The 16,310-nt window shown below is 40.2% G+C and overlaps 1 protein-coding gene across 1 annotated transcript; it reads right to left on the reverse strand.

The window, feature by feature from the left end:
- Positions 1 to 6,367: 6,367 nt before the first annotated feature.
- On the reverse strand, positions 6,368 to 15,836 carry LOC106137909 (membrane-bound alkaline phosphatase). The gene is made up of 9 exons (XM_013338859.2): positions 15,768 to 15,836; positions 14,535 to 14,708; positions 13,985 to 14,177; positions 13,127 to 13,290; positions 12,422 to 12,576; positions 11,892 to 12,070; positions 10,151 to 10,356; positions 8,187 to 8,295; positions 6,368 to 6,561 (listed from the first exon to the last, which is right to left on the reverse strand). The coding sequence occupies exons 2-9, from the start codon at positions 14,646 to 14,648 to the stop codon at positions 6,368 to 6,370; spliced, it is 1,314 nt and encodes a 437-aa protein (XP_013194313.1). The 5' UTR covers positions 14,649 to 14,708; positions 15,768 to 15,836.
- Between the last annotated feature and the right edge of the window lie 474 nt (positions 15,837 to 16,310).

Here is a 16,310-nt window from a genome sequence, read left to right on the forward strand (position 1 = left end):
GACGGCACGGCCGACACGAGTTTTCTTATCCATTTGTTGTGGCGTCATGTTGCTCGTATTGACCGGAGCGGGAATTTTCTGTGGTGAGGTACTTTCTTGCGCCTGTGCCTTAGTGATAGCTTGACCTTGACCTAGTGTAGCTTGAGCTTGAACTTGTGTTGACATTGTTGATGAATTTGCGATGTCGTCGTCTTGCAATAGGTAGGCAGGCTTGAGTCGGTCTATTGAAATGTTTGACTTGCGATCCGGTAGTTGAATTGTGTAGTACTTGTCCGTTAGTCTCTTGATAACTCGATAAGGGCCTTCGTATGGTGATTGAAGTGAATTCTTAACCGCGTCGACTCGAACAAATACGTGTGTGCAATCTTGTAGGTCTTTATGAATGAAGATGCGTTGATTGCTGTTGTGATGTATTGTTGACTGTTGCGGGCTATGTTCTTTGATGGTAGATCGTAGTTTTTCGACGAAGTTGTAGTCCATTGATGTAGGTATTGATGACGTAGTGAAAAATTCACCCGGTAGACGTAAGTTATAGCCATATGTGAGTTCGGCTGGGCTAACTTCAGCGTCTGTGCGTAGGGTGGCGCGTAATCCGAATAGGACTGTAGGTAACTCGTCGATCCATGACCTTGAACTTGATAGCCGGGTGCGTAGTGCGGTCTTCAGTGTTCTGTGCCAGCGTTCGACGATACCGTTTGCTTGCGGATGGTATGCCGTAGTGCGATTTTTCGTGATTCCCATAAGCTTCATAAGGTTGTTGAAAAGTTGACTTTCGAACTGACGTCCTTGGTCGCTGGTGAGTGTTGTAGGACATCCGAATCTCGTAATCCAGTGGTTGTAAATTACTTCGGTAACTTTGTCAGCTGTTATTTCTTCGGTAGGTATTGCTTCGGGCCATTTCGTTTCGCGGTCAATCATGGTTACTAGGTAGCGATAACCTTGAGGCGTCGTAGGTAGGGGTCCGACGATGTCCACGTGTACGTGTCGAAAACGTTCAGTTGGCGGGAATTTCGAAACTTCGCTGTAGGTATGGCGTTGAACTTTGTTTTTTTGACAATCGATGCAGCTTTTCGTCCATCTTGAGATGTCGCTATTCATTGACGGCCAAAAATATTTCTGAGATGCCATCTTCCGTGTTGTGCGTGTACCGGGGTGGTTGATGTTGTGTACACTCTTGAATACTTCTTCACGATATTGTTCGGGGATGTATGGTCGTATGTTCGATGTTGATGTTTCGCAGTAGAGTTCGACGTCGGTGTTGGGAATAATGATTTTCTTGAGACAGATGTTGTCTTGTTTTTGTAAGTCGGGTACAGATGTGTCTTCGTGTTGGGCTTTTGCAATTTCCTCGTAATTGATTGTAGACGGGAATGACACTGCTTCTATTCGACTTAGGGCATCGGCTACGATGTTATTTTTTCCGCTCACATGGCGTATGTCGGTTGTGAACTCGCTGATGAATAGGAGTTGTCGGGTACGGCGTGGCGTTTCTGTAGTCGACGTTATTTTGTGCATAGCGAACGTAAGAGGTTTGTGATCGGTGAAAATGATCAGTGGACGTCCCTCGAACATTTTTCGGAAGTGTTTGACGGCCATGTAGATTGCTTGTAGTTCTCTGTCGTATGTTGAATATTTTGTTTGTGCGCTGGAAAACTTCTTAGAAAAATAGCCAAGTGGTTTCCATTTTTCGTCGATGTATTGTTGTAGCACGGCGCCAGCTGATTTATCCGAAGCGTCGCAAAATAGGGCGTAAGTAGCATCGTGGGACGGGTGGGCGAGTAAAGCAGCGTTGCATATGCTGTTTTTACATGCTTCGAATGCGTCCGATGACTCTTGTGTCCATTGTATGACGGTTTTGTCACGTTTCTTGACGTTGTGGAGATGTGCATTGAGTGGTGCTTGGATAGATGCGGCGTTAGGTATGTGATCGCGGTAGAAATTCAACATACCGAGAAAACGACGTAGTTCTTCAATAGTGTTGGGCTTGGGGTATTTTGAGATGATGTCTACCTTTTCAGCTGGTGGTTTGATACCATCTTTGGATACGATGTAGCCCAAGAACTTTACTTCAGGTTGGCCAAAGTGACATTTTGCTGGGTTGATGGTGATGCCATGTTCTTCAAGTCGTTCGAGTACTTGCCGTAGGTGTTCACGGTGCTGGGTTTCGTTTTCTGATGCTATGAGTACGTCGTCGATGAATGGAAAGACGAAAGGTTGTCCTCTGAGTACTTGGTGGATGAATCGTTGGAAGGTTTGGCCTGCGTTCTTGAGACCTGGACACATTCGTGGGAATTCGAATAGTCCCATCGGAGTGATGATGGCTGTCTTCTCGATGTCTTCCTCACGAACCATCAGTTGTTGATAAGCTCGATTTAAATCCAAAACTGAGAATATGGTCTTCCCGGCAAGCTGGTAGGTGAAGTCTTTAACCCTTGGAACTGGATAGCGGTCGGGTTTGGTGATCGCGTTGAGACGGCGATAATCACCACAGACTCTGATGTCTCCGTTCTTCTTTGGTACGACGTGAAGTGGTGATGACCATGGGCTCTTGCTGGGTCGACAAAGTCCTTGTTCAATCATATTTTGGAACTCTTGTTTGACTTTCTCGTAGCGATGAGGTGGTATGGGACGAGCTCGACAGTGCACAGGTTGACCTTCGGTTTCGATGAAATGTTGAACGTTGATCTTGCTATTGTTGATATTCATGGCGGTGAGACGAGTAATTCCGGGATAATCGGCGAGTATCGCGTGATACGAATTATTCGAGTCTATACTGCGTATTGTAGGTACAGATGTTGCTCGAACAGGGGCGTTGACCTTTAGACTCGTAACGTTGTCGATTAGTCTTTTGTTTTTGAGATCGACGATGAGTTGATGATGTTTGAGGAAATCGGCTCCCAGGATCGGCTTTGATACGTCTGCAACGATGAATTTCCACTTGTATGGACGACGTAGGTTGAGATCAAGTTCGAGTGTTTTTTCGCCGTATGTTGATATGACGGTGTTGTTGGCGGCATACAGCTTGTAGGGTAGCGGCTTAGTTAGGCTGGTTTTTAGCCTAGGTATAGCCGAAATGTTCGCACCGGTGTCCACCAGGAAAGATAATCCAGTTTTTTTGTCTGTGACGAATAGGCGGTATGTACATGGGAGAACGTCGGATTCCGCCTCGGCCAACGTTCGGTCTAGTTTTCCGGCTTCTCGGTTTTCGTGATGTAGGAACAGGGCGATGTACATTTTCTCGCTTGTGCTCCAAAACGTCGATGGTAAAAACAATACGGCGATGGTGAATTGTCTCGTGAGTTGGAACGAGAATAGTTGCGGTTCCGGGACTGGGATCGATTTCTTCGGTAATTGTTGTTGTTGTATGGCGGTCTTGATTTCAGTTCTGCGATTTCGACGGAAAGTTTTCTTATTTCGTTGATGAGAAATTGTGTATCTGACGGTTGCGATGATGACTGGGCTTGTGATGATGATTGCGACGACGTGGTTATGCTGACGGCGGAAATTTCCCGATGTTGCTCCATCATTTTGTCGGCAAGTAGGGCAAGCTCTTCTAATGCGGTTGTCGTGCTAAATGATTCGCTTACGGCGAGGACAGAGCGAATATGTGCCGGTAGGTGGTTGGTCCACATGAGTCGTAGTGTGGCGTCGGGAATTCTGTCTCGAGCGAGATCGCGCATCCGTCGTAGTAGGTGGGTCGGTTTTTGGTCGCCTAGTTCCATTTCGGACAGAAGCTTTTGGAACTGCCGGCTGTCCGATTCTTCGTAGGCGGTGATGAGACGCTCCTTAATAGCCTGGTATGGGTTCGTCTCTGGCGGATTGTAGAGGAGGTCGCTGATTTGCTCTATATCTTGTTTTTCAAGACGAGCGATGACCATCTGCGCCATCTTTTGTTCACCCTTCTTTTGGTCGTGGGTGGCAGCCTCGAAACTGTAGAACCATAGACGTGGTCGGTCGCGCCAGAATGGTGGTATCCGCAGAGCGAGGGATATGTTGGCGATTTCGGGCTGGTTGTGGACGTGGGCTGGATCGGGCTGTGTGGACTGCGATGCGGCGGCGGCGGCGGCATTTGCGGCAGATTTTTCGGCGTCCATGATGATTCCTTCTTTTGTTGCAGTCGGGCAGAGATTCCGCGTTGAAATTTCTTTCTTCAGGAATTTTTCCGCTGGGTCGACGAGCAGGGATTCTTCTTCTTGTTGTTGTTGTTCAGTCGGAGGTCACCAATTTGGAGAGAGAGATTCTCCAGGGTTTCTTGTAGTAGAATAATAATACTCCGTTTCAGAAGGTGAGAATGGAATGATTTATTTACAAAATTGAGACATATTTATATAAAACTATTTACAAAGGAAAAGGCATGGACGAATCATAAATACGGAATTATAACCAATGATAAAGAGAAGTTATTTGTAACAAATCAGAAATATCGAATTATAGCCAATGGTGTGAGCGTATTTACAATAGGAAATCTATCGAAAAGTTTTTGTTGATAATAAAATGGATTTGCATAGATTTCTTAGAATTTTGTATTGCTGTCTCCTGAGTCTAGATAGCTCCGTCCCGTTTCCGCTACACGTGTCGAGCTTGAGTTTCTGTGACGCCCGGTGCGGCCGCAGGCGCGCCGAGGGCGCCACGTGCGGTGTGCACGCGATGTTTGTTGGGCGAAACTTGCTTGCGTATAAAACCGTCTTGCTGCTTGCTCCCCGCCTCAGTGTGAATTTGAACTTGCGGCGTGAGGTCGCGCTCGTGATGCTCTCGCGAAGTGCAGTGTGCGCGTCGAACTCTTGAGTTTGTTGTTTCGGACGGAGATCCGATGGACAATAATGCAGTGTGGAGAATTGGCGTGTGAAGATGCTGATGCTGCCTGGAAGAACTGCTGATGCACGATGTGTGGCATGTCCATGTGCACGCGCTCACAAACAGTTCTTTTCAGAACTAGCTTCTTCTGGTTTCTGGGCAACGAAGTCGGCATGATATTAAAGTGCTTGATTTGTTTTATTCATCTCTTATATATATATGTATTATATCTATTATATCCTGGTAAGGTATTGTAATTGTAAATGGTAAATATTGTGAAGGTAACTGTTGTTCTTGTTATTCGGTAAGGTAAGCTTGTTGGTAAGTATGTTGGTAGTTGTTGGTAAGTATGTTGGTAGCCACATACGTATGCTTTGTTCTCGTACTTTTGATAAAGGGGAAGATGCATTCATAGCTCGTCTTCTAGTTCAATTGTCTCCGTATTAACTTGTATGATGTGGGTATTTGTATACGGGCAAACAAGGTTTTACCAATTTCCATCAGCGTTAATTGACATGCCTCTAGTAATTGTTATTGGCAAGAACCAAATATAATATCATGGTTATTCATATGTAACAATAACCCTGCCTGTTCAAATAGGAACTTTTATGTACTAAAGTGACAAGTTTAAAAAATATATTTATAAATATATGTCTCTGGTCTGCTGGAAGAGATTTCTTTTGAAATAAGCAGAACCATTGTAATTTTGTTTCTTGTGTTTATCAGTCTCGATGTTTTCTGTTTACAAAAATTAGTAAATAAATAAAAAATTTGTATTCAAAAACAGTCAACTGAATAACAAGTAACCCTGAATGAAACTCTATTAGTCTGTAATAGACACGAATTTTATGTAATTTTGGGTAGGTTAATTTGCAGTTGACTATACGTTGGTAATAGTAAAAATAATAAAGTTATGTTATTTTTTTTTTCATGAAATCTGAGAAAGTCGTGTGTTCCTAAAATTTGCCTGTGAAATGGAAATTTGACTTAAAAATAAAACATTATTTCCAATAAATTACCTGTTTTTCGGGGATTAAATTAAATTCCAGGACAAGATGCTTAATACCGGTTGATATGGGGCTTATTTAGAAACAATATGTAGCGTTAATTATTGTGTTGTGAGCGTAATTGTGTAGATTATTTGAATATGCGAACAAAGGAATTCTGAATGTTGGATTGTATAATATACTAACAAAGATATTTCACACCAAAAATTTAATCTATGTAGGACCAAGTTCAGCTATTTGACTGTACGATAAAACTGAGATTCAAATAGTGACAGGTTGCTAGCCCATCGCCTAAAAGAAGAATACCAAGTTTATAAGCCTTTTACTTAGTCGCTTTTTACGAACGAGATGGAGCGGTCCGCGGTGCGATTTTTTTATTGGTGTCGGGAACCACACGGTACATAAATACATTATTTATTTAAAGTTTATACACGTAAAATGTACAACAGCACTAAATGTTACAAGGCATTCTCTGCCAGTCGAATCCTATATCAACATCTTAATAAAATATAACTCAAACTGCTGTGTCAATAATCAATTTATTATATTCTTTAACATAATTTGTACTATGAAATCTTACAACTAGTCAGCCCTTGTCCTATACAAGCTGCGTATGCGATGGCGTGGGGTATGTAGTTCTGTTCGTAATTCCCCGTGAACAGGTGAGCCCAGGGTCCCTTGGCGAAGACAGCGACATCCTCCCCTCCATGCGTCTCCCGACCAATGGGCACCAAGGCTGGGTACGTAAAGTTTGGATTCTCTGAAAAAAAAACTTGATTAAAAATACTTGCCTACGGTGTCAGTGTTCAAACCATTAAAGGGGCTTACATCAGCTAAGTGGCGTTTTTAGACTTTTGATAATAATCCACACAAGTATAAAACCTGTATGTAATGCAATTTACGATTCTATTAGCACCTTGTGTTAAATTAAAGATATGTTACAATGGGACTGACATGTCTTAAAGACAAAAGGCCCTTATTAAATAAAGATTAAAAAAAAATTAGAAACGCAAGCACACATTGATATAATCGACTTCAACGCCATCTATCAACGAAAATTCAACAACACTTGTGACCACTACGTTTTTACCCACAGGAAATCATGTCCGAGTTTTCTCATAGATGGCACACGTGATTTGACCGATTGAAAAATGCATGATGCATATAATAGACCTTTTGGTTATCATTCATTCATTTATATAATCATGTCTATGTCTCTTGCGGGGTAAACTGAGACAGCAGTCTTGAACGACTGATAGGCCACTCAGCTCAGGAGAATCAGATACAGCAGGATCAGCTGTAAGGCTTAATGATAGAATTGATATTCAAATAGTGACAGGTTGCTAGCCAAACGCCTAAAAGAAGGTTATGATACCAATTAATTCGAGTTGTGTACATTAGTTCGACGGCTAACTGATACTAAAGTGAGGAAAAAACATCGTCAGGAAACCTGCTTATTCGGTTAACTGGATGTATATCCATGATGCAATATGGAGTAGTTTCTCTCCGAAATTTACGGAGGTTAGTCGGGAATCGCTTTATATAAAAACCTGACTCACCCAAACCAGGATCATGGTTAAAGGCGCACCCCGGGCTCCTGTCTAGAGAGATAAGGCAATAAACAGGAGGGAGAAGATATACGTATTTTATTCTAAAGCGAAAATGTTCTTATTTTATTATTCACCACATTTTAATACCGTAAGTGCATCCATATTTATCGGATATGCAACCCACCGCATTACATTGTGCCATTTACATCAAACTAGCTGTGCCCGCGACTTCGTCCGCGTGAAATAGTTATTTTGGGCATCATTGAAGCCCTCAAGGATGAACAATTATTCCCCTTTTTTCACATTATCCATTATTTCTTCGCTTTTAATACTTGCAGCGAGATATAATATAGCCTAAAGCCTTCCTCGATAAATGGTCTATTCAACACAAAAAAAATTTCAATTTGAAGTAGTTTCTGAGATTAGCGCGTTCAAACAAACAAACAAACTCTTCAGCTTTATAATATTAACTTCATATTTATTCTGAAAGAAATAATTTATGCAAGGAGTGAACTGATACGCATTCTGGCCGCGTTGAACTAAATACATAAAAATAATCACGTCTATGTCCCCCGCGGGGTAGACAGAGCCAACCGTCTTGTAAAGACTGAGAGGCCACGTTTAACCGTATCGCTCGGCTCCATGACGGAATTACAATTACAGACTGTGTTATGTTGAACTGAAATTGGAGATTTTCCCGACTTTGTGTGATTCTTATATAAATTTATTAATTTATTTGCTTATCTTTTATTTGGGCAACTTAACAATTTGACTACAAATGCCCAGAATTATGGCACTTCCCTTAATATTAAATTATGATGATTAAGATACCCACTCAGGTCTTCTAAATATAGGTCTTGCCGCTTGAAGTACTCGTGTGGTCTGTACCCGGGGCCGTTCGCGTAGCTCAGGGTAGTGTATGGTAGACTGTCAGACGCGTTCATCTGGAAGAAATAAGAAACATACATAGGGGAGAGCGGGGCTGGTACTAACAAATTTTGCATTATGGTTTATATTTTCAATAGTAATTAACATTTTTGTTTTATTTTTTGTTTATAACATGCTTTGATTATCTGGCTATGATATAAGTAACAAAAACTATCAGCTAGGTAAGTACTTTTAGAAACAGACTAATCAAAACCAAAAAAGTCGTTTGTTAAGATATACCCCGTATCTGGGGCAAATATTAACAGAGCTGGGGTAAGTATTAACGTAAGGGGCAATAATTAACACAGACTATAATTCTATTAAAATACATAAATAAAATGTCTTTTATATTAATAAAAATGTTTTATTGTACTTAAGATTAAATAAATCAGTACTTTTTATGATAGTAACTGAAAGAAGATAGTATATTGTTTTAAATCTACACTAATTAACAATCATTCTCACAGTCAAATGATTTTTAAGTCTATATAATATTAACTTTAAACTTAATGTATAAAAATTAAATAAACTCTTTAGTGTTAACAGTCTTATAGAGTCCTAATAAGGTAAATAAAATAATATCTTCTTCAACAGCAACAACATAATCTTTTCAATTAACTATAAGTACTCAACAATCATTAGTCTATATACTATTTTTTTCCAGAACTTCTTTAGCTGCTAACTCAAATACTTCTTGAGATGTAGACCCCCTTGTGCTCTTCCTTTTATAGTTTCTCATTCTACAAAAAAATACTATTGTAAAAAAAACACTTAGTTAATACTATATGTATACCTACATACGGGGTAAGTATTAACATGTTAATACTCAATACTTAACATGTTAATACTTACCCCACTCAATTTGTTAATTTTAGCCCCAAGGGTACTTTTTTTACTTAACCAATTACAGCAAATAATCTAGTCAAAATAATTACAAACAAATAATATAGTTTTACTGTCAATAAATTACAGTTTGATTTAGTATAAACTTTAAATCAATTTAGGGAATAAATAAGTCTTAAATCAATTTATTGCAACACAAGAAAAGTTCTCTTACCTGTCAATCCGAGGTCACTACTCACAACTATTACATGTGATGGCCGGCCGGCAACTGACAAGTCAGGACACATTCGGCTACGTATATAGTATTTCTAAACCGAGTCTCATATTTTTAACACTTCACGTTTGGCAGGAATAAGCTTGTTAATTCTTACCCCTGTTAATACCAGCCCCGCTCTCCCCTACATATAATCACGCCGATATCCCTTGCGGGGTAGACAGAGCCAACAGTCTTGAAAAGACTGATAGGCCACGTTCAGCTGTTTGGCTTAATAGTGACAGGTTGCTAGCCTGTGGCCTAAAAGAAGAGTCGCAAGTTTATAAGCCTTAGTCGCTTTTACGACATCCATGAGGAAGAGATGGAGTAGCCCTATTCTTTTTTCTAATGGTGCCGGGAACCGCACGGCACTAAAAATAAGATCAAGGACTGAATTAATGACAATATGAGAGAAGATTGAGGAATTTTCGAAGAAATTTTAGTAAGCTGCAGGGCGTATAACTAGAGATGTCATTAATTTTTGTAAAGCATAACGCTCAACTGATCGACTTCCGCCATTTTGTTTAAACCTCAGGTAAAGGACTAAAGGACTAACGTTTAGGAGATCCTATTAATTTATAATTATTTTATATTTTGCTTTTAACATTTATTACGGGTTTTCAAACGTCCAGCTCGGTCGCCCAGGTACTAAGAAAAATGTTGGCTGGAGCCACTAAATGATAATATGACTATGATCTTTTCTTTCATTCTATTAAGTAAACTCCCTAACCTTTGGATCTTAAAGTCAGTACCTTTAGAAGATTATAAATACTCACTTTATTTGTAAATCCAAGTATATCTGTGCCCCTCTTGCTGTACCCGCTGTATGACATAGTATGACTATGGTCTGACGTCACAACTATTAAAGTCTCCTCAGGGTTCACCAGCCTTAAGGCTGCCTCCACTGCCTTCGCAAATTCCGCCGTCTCATCTAAGGCTTTTCGCGCTTTCGTCTCGTGATGAGCTGTGTCTATTCTTCCACCTGGAAAAAGGTATACGCCATTTCTTCGTCATCTTGTTAACTTAATACGTACTTACATACAATCATGACTGTATCGCTTGCGGGCCAGACAGAGCTAGAAGTCTTGAAAGACTGACAAGCCACATTTAGCTGTTTGGCTTAATGATAGAATTGAGATGGCTTAATTATGTTTTGAAATCAGCCTTATAATCATCGTTTCAGAATATGTCCCAGTTGCGACTTTTCTGGAGAGGAGACCCAAACGCGCTTGCGACCATCATCCTGCCCTGGATCAAGGCACGCGCGACGCCATCTTAATAGCGCGAAAAACTATCGCTGTTCCGCTTTTTATTACGACGTGATACGGGACAGCGATAGTTTCTCGCGCGATAAAAACTGCGTTGCGCGGGTCATGCTACAGGGGCTGGTTGGGTAAGTCAGGTTTTTTAATTGAAGCGTACTTTGACTGACCTTCACAACTTAAAAAGAGAAGCCTGATCCATATTGGATCATAGACTACAAAGGCAAGATTATGGTCATAAGATTACCTGGGTCTCCTTTCCAGTAAGTACTAGCAACGCAACTAGAGCAAAGTCTAAGACATTAAATAAATATATACGGGACAAATTACACAGATTGAGTTAGTCTCGAAGTAAGTTCGAGACTTGTGTTACGAGATACTAACTCAACGATACTATATTTTATAATAAATACTTATATAGATACAAATCGAAGACCCAGGCCAATCAGAGAAAGTTCTTTTCTCATCATGCCCTGGTGATGATCGCTCCACCCTCTAAACCATTATAATGTATGCAATATATGGTTTAAGTATTATTTTACATATTGAGGTATATAATGGGAGGAACGTCCTGGTAAATAATGAAATAAAAATCAAATTGTCAGTTTAAGTGCTCTCAATTTAGTGCTTGCAAGTTTTCTTCGCTTTTAATAAAAATCAAGCACTCTAAAGAGACATTAAATTTTATCGGAAACTAAGGAATTTGCTGGAAATCTGGAATAAACGTGGGCGAAGTAAAATCTACTGGAAATATTGCGAATATTGGAAAAATATTTCTTGAAAGTCTATTACTGCAACTAGAGATAGTTGTAGCTACCTTCGTAGCTGGCACGCGCGACGCCGTTTTTATCGTGCGATAAACTATCGCTGATTCCCTTTTTATTATTACTTGCAACGGGATTTCGCGCGATAAAAATGGCATTTCCGTCAAGCCATCCAGTTAATAGTGGCTTTCTAGTTCTTCTTTGGCTGGGCTTTGTCTACTCCGTAAGAGATTGAGACGTGTTATATGTGTCCAGTAGAATGTAAATAACTCATGAACATGACCTCGGTTGGATTTGAACCCTGTGCCTCCCTGTGCGTTTTCAACTACCTTAAAAAAAGAGGGTTCTAAGTTTGACCTTTATGTATGTTTGTATGTTTGTCCGTTGTTATCACGCGTTGCGCTGAAATGTTTCCTACACTCAGGAAAAGTTTTTCAAAATATTAACCGACTTCAAGTCGTTGCATTGCGTTGCATGCTTATATAACCTACCTTCGACAAACAAGAAGAAGCCTTCCTTATTATTGGCCAGCAGTTTGATGGCTGTTTGGGTCATTTCACTCAACGTGGGGTCACTGGCCTCTGCGTCCAGGTGGTAAGGCATGTGGTCCGGGGAGAATAGTCCAAGGACGTCACTACGACTGGAAGTGTCCAGGTGTAGTAGTTCGTACCTGTAAATGAGATTCATCAATGAAATATACTGTATTTATATACCTTGCGGGGTAGACAGAGCCAACAGTCAATCAATTATTAGCTATTATTAAGCCATATAGCTGAACGTTGCCTTTCAGTCTTTTCAAGTCTAGGTTCTGTCTACCTCGTAAGGGAAGCAGATATATATATATATATATAAACACATGGTAAGTCTGCTTATATATAGAGAGCTATGAGCCATACAGATGAACGTTGACTTTCAGTCTTTTCAAGTCTAGGTTCTGTCTACCTCGTAAGGGATTCAGGACGTGTTTTTACGTTTGTATATACAAAGTCTGCTGTGAGCAAAAGCTAGCGAAACCTAATACCTGTTATAAATGAACTTGGCTGGAGTTCCCGAGGCTGCCTTCCTCATCAGCCACTCCCTGATGAGGTTTTTATCATCAGACCTCCGTCCCACGTACCCTTCCATGTCTTTCTCCCCTTTGGGGATGAAGTTCCTCCTTCCACCTCCGAAGATTACCTGGAATATATAATTTTGGTGTATATGCAGTGATAACATACAAACATGATAATAATCATAAAAATATTAATACAATGATATATACAATACCGTGTGGTTCCTGGCATCAACAGAAATAATAGGACCACTCAATCTGTTTTCCATGGATGTCGTAAAAGGCGCCTAAGGGATAGGCTTATTGGCTAACTTGGGATTCCTCGTTTAGGCGATGGGCTAGCAAACTGTCATAATCGAATTGGTCGCGGCCGGCCATGTTTTCCTTTTTAAGTCAGTTCTGCCTTCAAAGTACTTTTTGTAACTTTCATGGAAAAATACATACATACATATAATCACGTCTATGTCCCTTGCGTGGTACACAGAGCCAACAGTCTTAAAACTCACTAATAGGCTCCATTCAGCTGTTTGGCTTTATGATAGAATTGAGATTCAAATAGTGACAGGTTGCAAGCCTGTCGCCTAAAAGAACAATCCTAAGTTTAAACTATCCTTTACTATCCCTTAGTCACCTTTCACGACATCCATGGGAAGGAGCTAGAGGAAAAATGCTCACATTAATTCTGCTGCCCACTCGACCCTGGACCAGCTGCGTGGCGATATCATCACAGTGTAGCCCATGGCTGGGCAGGTCGCTGTCAGCTTCCCACAGCCGGTCGGCCGCATGCGCGTACGCCGCCGCCGGAGTCGCGTGCGTCACTCTTGTTGTGGTGACCACACCTGGAGTGAAAGAATTAAGTAAATGATTAAGAACAGCGAAGTCTTCACTAATACAAAAGTCTACTTAAAATCTTCTTTTTTATTTATGTCACGTTTTCTTTCTAAAAGTCGCTAAAAGGTGACTTAGCTATGGTTCTCACTCTGACCGTCTTTTGTCTGAAGTAGGGATATATACTTTGATATCTTAAACATTCACAATCTTCCTAGTTTTATTAAATAAAGGCTTTATTATTATTAGTACATTAATAATGTGTTGGGGCCCATTGGGGCCCAAACTTTACCCTATTTATAGGAGTCTGACCGTATTAAAAGGAGATCTTAAACTGACTTAGATGTTTGAAATAGGTAAGTGATCACTTAATTATTAATTATAGTACTTAATGGCTGTGTATGTATTTGCATGATGAGAAAATAACTCTTTCTGATTGGTCTGGATCTTGGATGTTTATCTATATAAGTATGTATTATATTATAAAATATAGTATCGTTGAGTTAGTATCTCTTAACACAAGTCTCGAACTTACTTCGAGGCTCACTCAATCTGTGTAATATGTCCCGACATCCATGAGAAAGAGATGGAGTGGTCCTATTCTTTTTGTATTGGTGTGGGGGAATCACACGGCACGGAAATACTACCCCGTAAGGAATGTAGACGTGACCATTATGTATGTATGTATATTTATTTCCTACGTACCAGTTCGTTTCCCCACTCTCTGGGCCCAGTCCATCAGGCCAGTGACAGAGTAAAACCCGTCTCTCTGGGCCTTGCAGTCCCCCCTCTTGGCCCCAGCGCTGAGGCCCACAGTCCCACTATTGGCCTTCACTCCCGTGAAGTACGCCGTTCCACTGCACGCTGAATCCGCTACGTTATTGTCTACGCAGTACGGCTGAAATTAATGAAAGATTTTGTGATGAAAAATGAGAGGATCTTAGGCTCTTTTGTCAGTGACTTAACACTAGTATGATTTTATAATTGATCATTAATTAAGTGATGTTAGATCAAATTTTTAAATTCAATTCAATATTTTTATTGCACATCATAAAGTACATCAGTTGAATTACAGTTACTGCTTATAAATAGGTAGGTACAATATGAACCCTGTTTAAAATAATATGGAACATTAGTGCCGTGTGGTTCCCAGAATTTAGAATAGGACTACTACATCTCTTTCCCACGGCAGTTATTTTTTTTTGTCGTTGACCGTACAACTTAAGCAATTTAAATAAATGAAGTACTTCATTACCTTTGATAAACCAGTGTAAGGGAATGCTTCGAAGCTAAGTCTAAGCTCCTCCCCAAGATGGCCATACTTCTGTCCAAGGTATACCCTGGTCGCAGCCAGGGTTGTGATGCTCATGCCGTCTCCGAGGAAGAGGATGACGTTCTTGGCCACATTCCTGTTTAGAGGCGCCTGGACCTGTAAGTCATAGTTTCAATGCATAAAATGCATGTTAAATAGAGATTAGTCTGATGTAGAGAGAGATCTGTGACCCTATATTTTCTTTATTTAGCTTTCGTTTGTGACTTTGCTTATTTACCTACTAGCTTTCGTGCGTCTCCCTTCTCGTTACTCCACACTAAACGTATGCTAAATTTCATGGGGATTGGTTCAGTAGTTATGACGTGAAAGACAAAATACAAACACACTTTCATATATTATACGAGTACCTCAACTTAGATGTAATAAAAGAATATGCATCAATTTTGCGCATGAGTATTGAGTATCTTTTCTGTACTACACAATATGATAATCTTTACATACATACATAGATACATATGGTCACGTCTATATCCCTTGCGGGGTAGATAGAGCCGAACAGTCTTGAAAAGACTGAATGGCCACGTTCAGCTGTTTGGCTTAATGATAGAATTGAGATTCAAATAGTGACGGGTTGCTAGCAAATCGCCTAAAATAAGAATCCCAAGTTTATAAGCCTATCTCTTAGTCGCCTTTTACGACATCCATGGGAACGAGATCGATTGGTTCTATTATATTTATTGGTGCCGGGAACCACATGGCACATTTATATATCTTTTTCAGTTTTATTTTGTTAGAAGGTTGTGAAAGTAAACCTAAATTCGAGGCATCACAGGCCTTCTACAAATTAAAATACCTCCACTTAGATCTAATAAAAAAAAAATTCATCAATTTTACTCATGAGTATTGAGTATCATTTTTTTACTACACAATATGATTATCTTTCTAGGATGACGAGTGCCGTATGGTTCCCGGCACCAATACAAAAAAGAATGGGACCACTCCATCTCTCTCCCATGGATGTCGTAAAAGGCGACTAAGGGATAGGCTTACATACTTGGGTTTCTTTTTTAGGCGATCGGCTAGCAACCTGTCACTATTTGAATCTCAATTCTATCTTAAAGCCAAATAGCTGAACGTGGCCTATCAGTCTTTACAAGACTGTTGGCTCCGTCTACCCCGCAAGGGATATAGACGTGATTGTATGTATGTATGTACCTTAGATTTGAGAGTCCATTGAGCTTGTGTGTACCAATGGTCCTTGTTTCTTTCATCAAAAGTGCCTATTGGCAATTTATCTGAAACAAAAAAAAAATATTTTAAATATTCGTCCACCTGGCTTTAGACCCAGTTGCATCCACTGTACTCTGGAGAAGAGTCCGCGGTATGCTTTTGACCATATTATCTGGGATTGGGGGAGTCAGGTTTTTACACGAAGTGACTCCTGTCTGACTACTGCAACCATTACATGGGAATCTAAACCATATTGAATCGATCGTGGCAACACATGCAGTTAGTATTCAAATTAATGTTCATCAATCAATGAGTTCTACATTCATTCATATTTTTTAATGTAGACAATGTGCATTCGTCCACGATAGGATATATGGCCGAGGTGGGATTTGAACCTTTACTTTTTAGCATCACACGCATTTTAATCAGGCACCTTACCGAATGACCAAAATAATAAAAAAAAACTCACACACACATAGAAAAATGGCTATAGTTTGGAGATTGTTGTCGGTATTGAATTAAAATTCC

This window comes from Amyelois transitella, chromosome 13 (assembly GCF_032362555.1).
Source record: "Amyelois transitella isolate CPQ chromosome 13, ilAmyTran1.1, whole genome shotgun sequence".
Lineage (NCBI taxonomy): Eukaryota > Metazoa > Arthropoda > Insecta > Lepidoptera > Pyralidae > Amyelois > Amyelois transitella.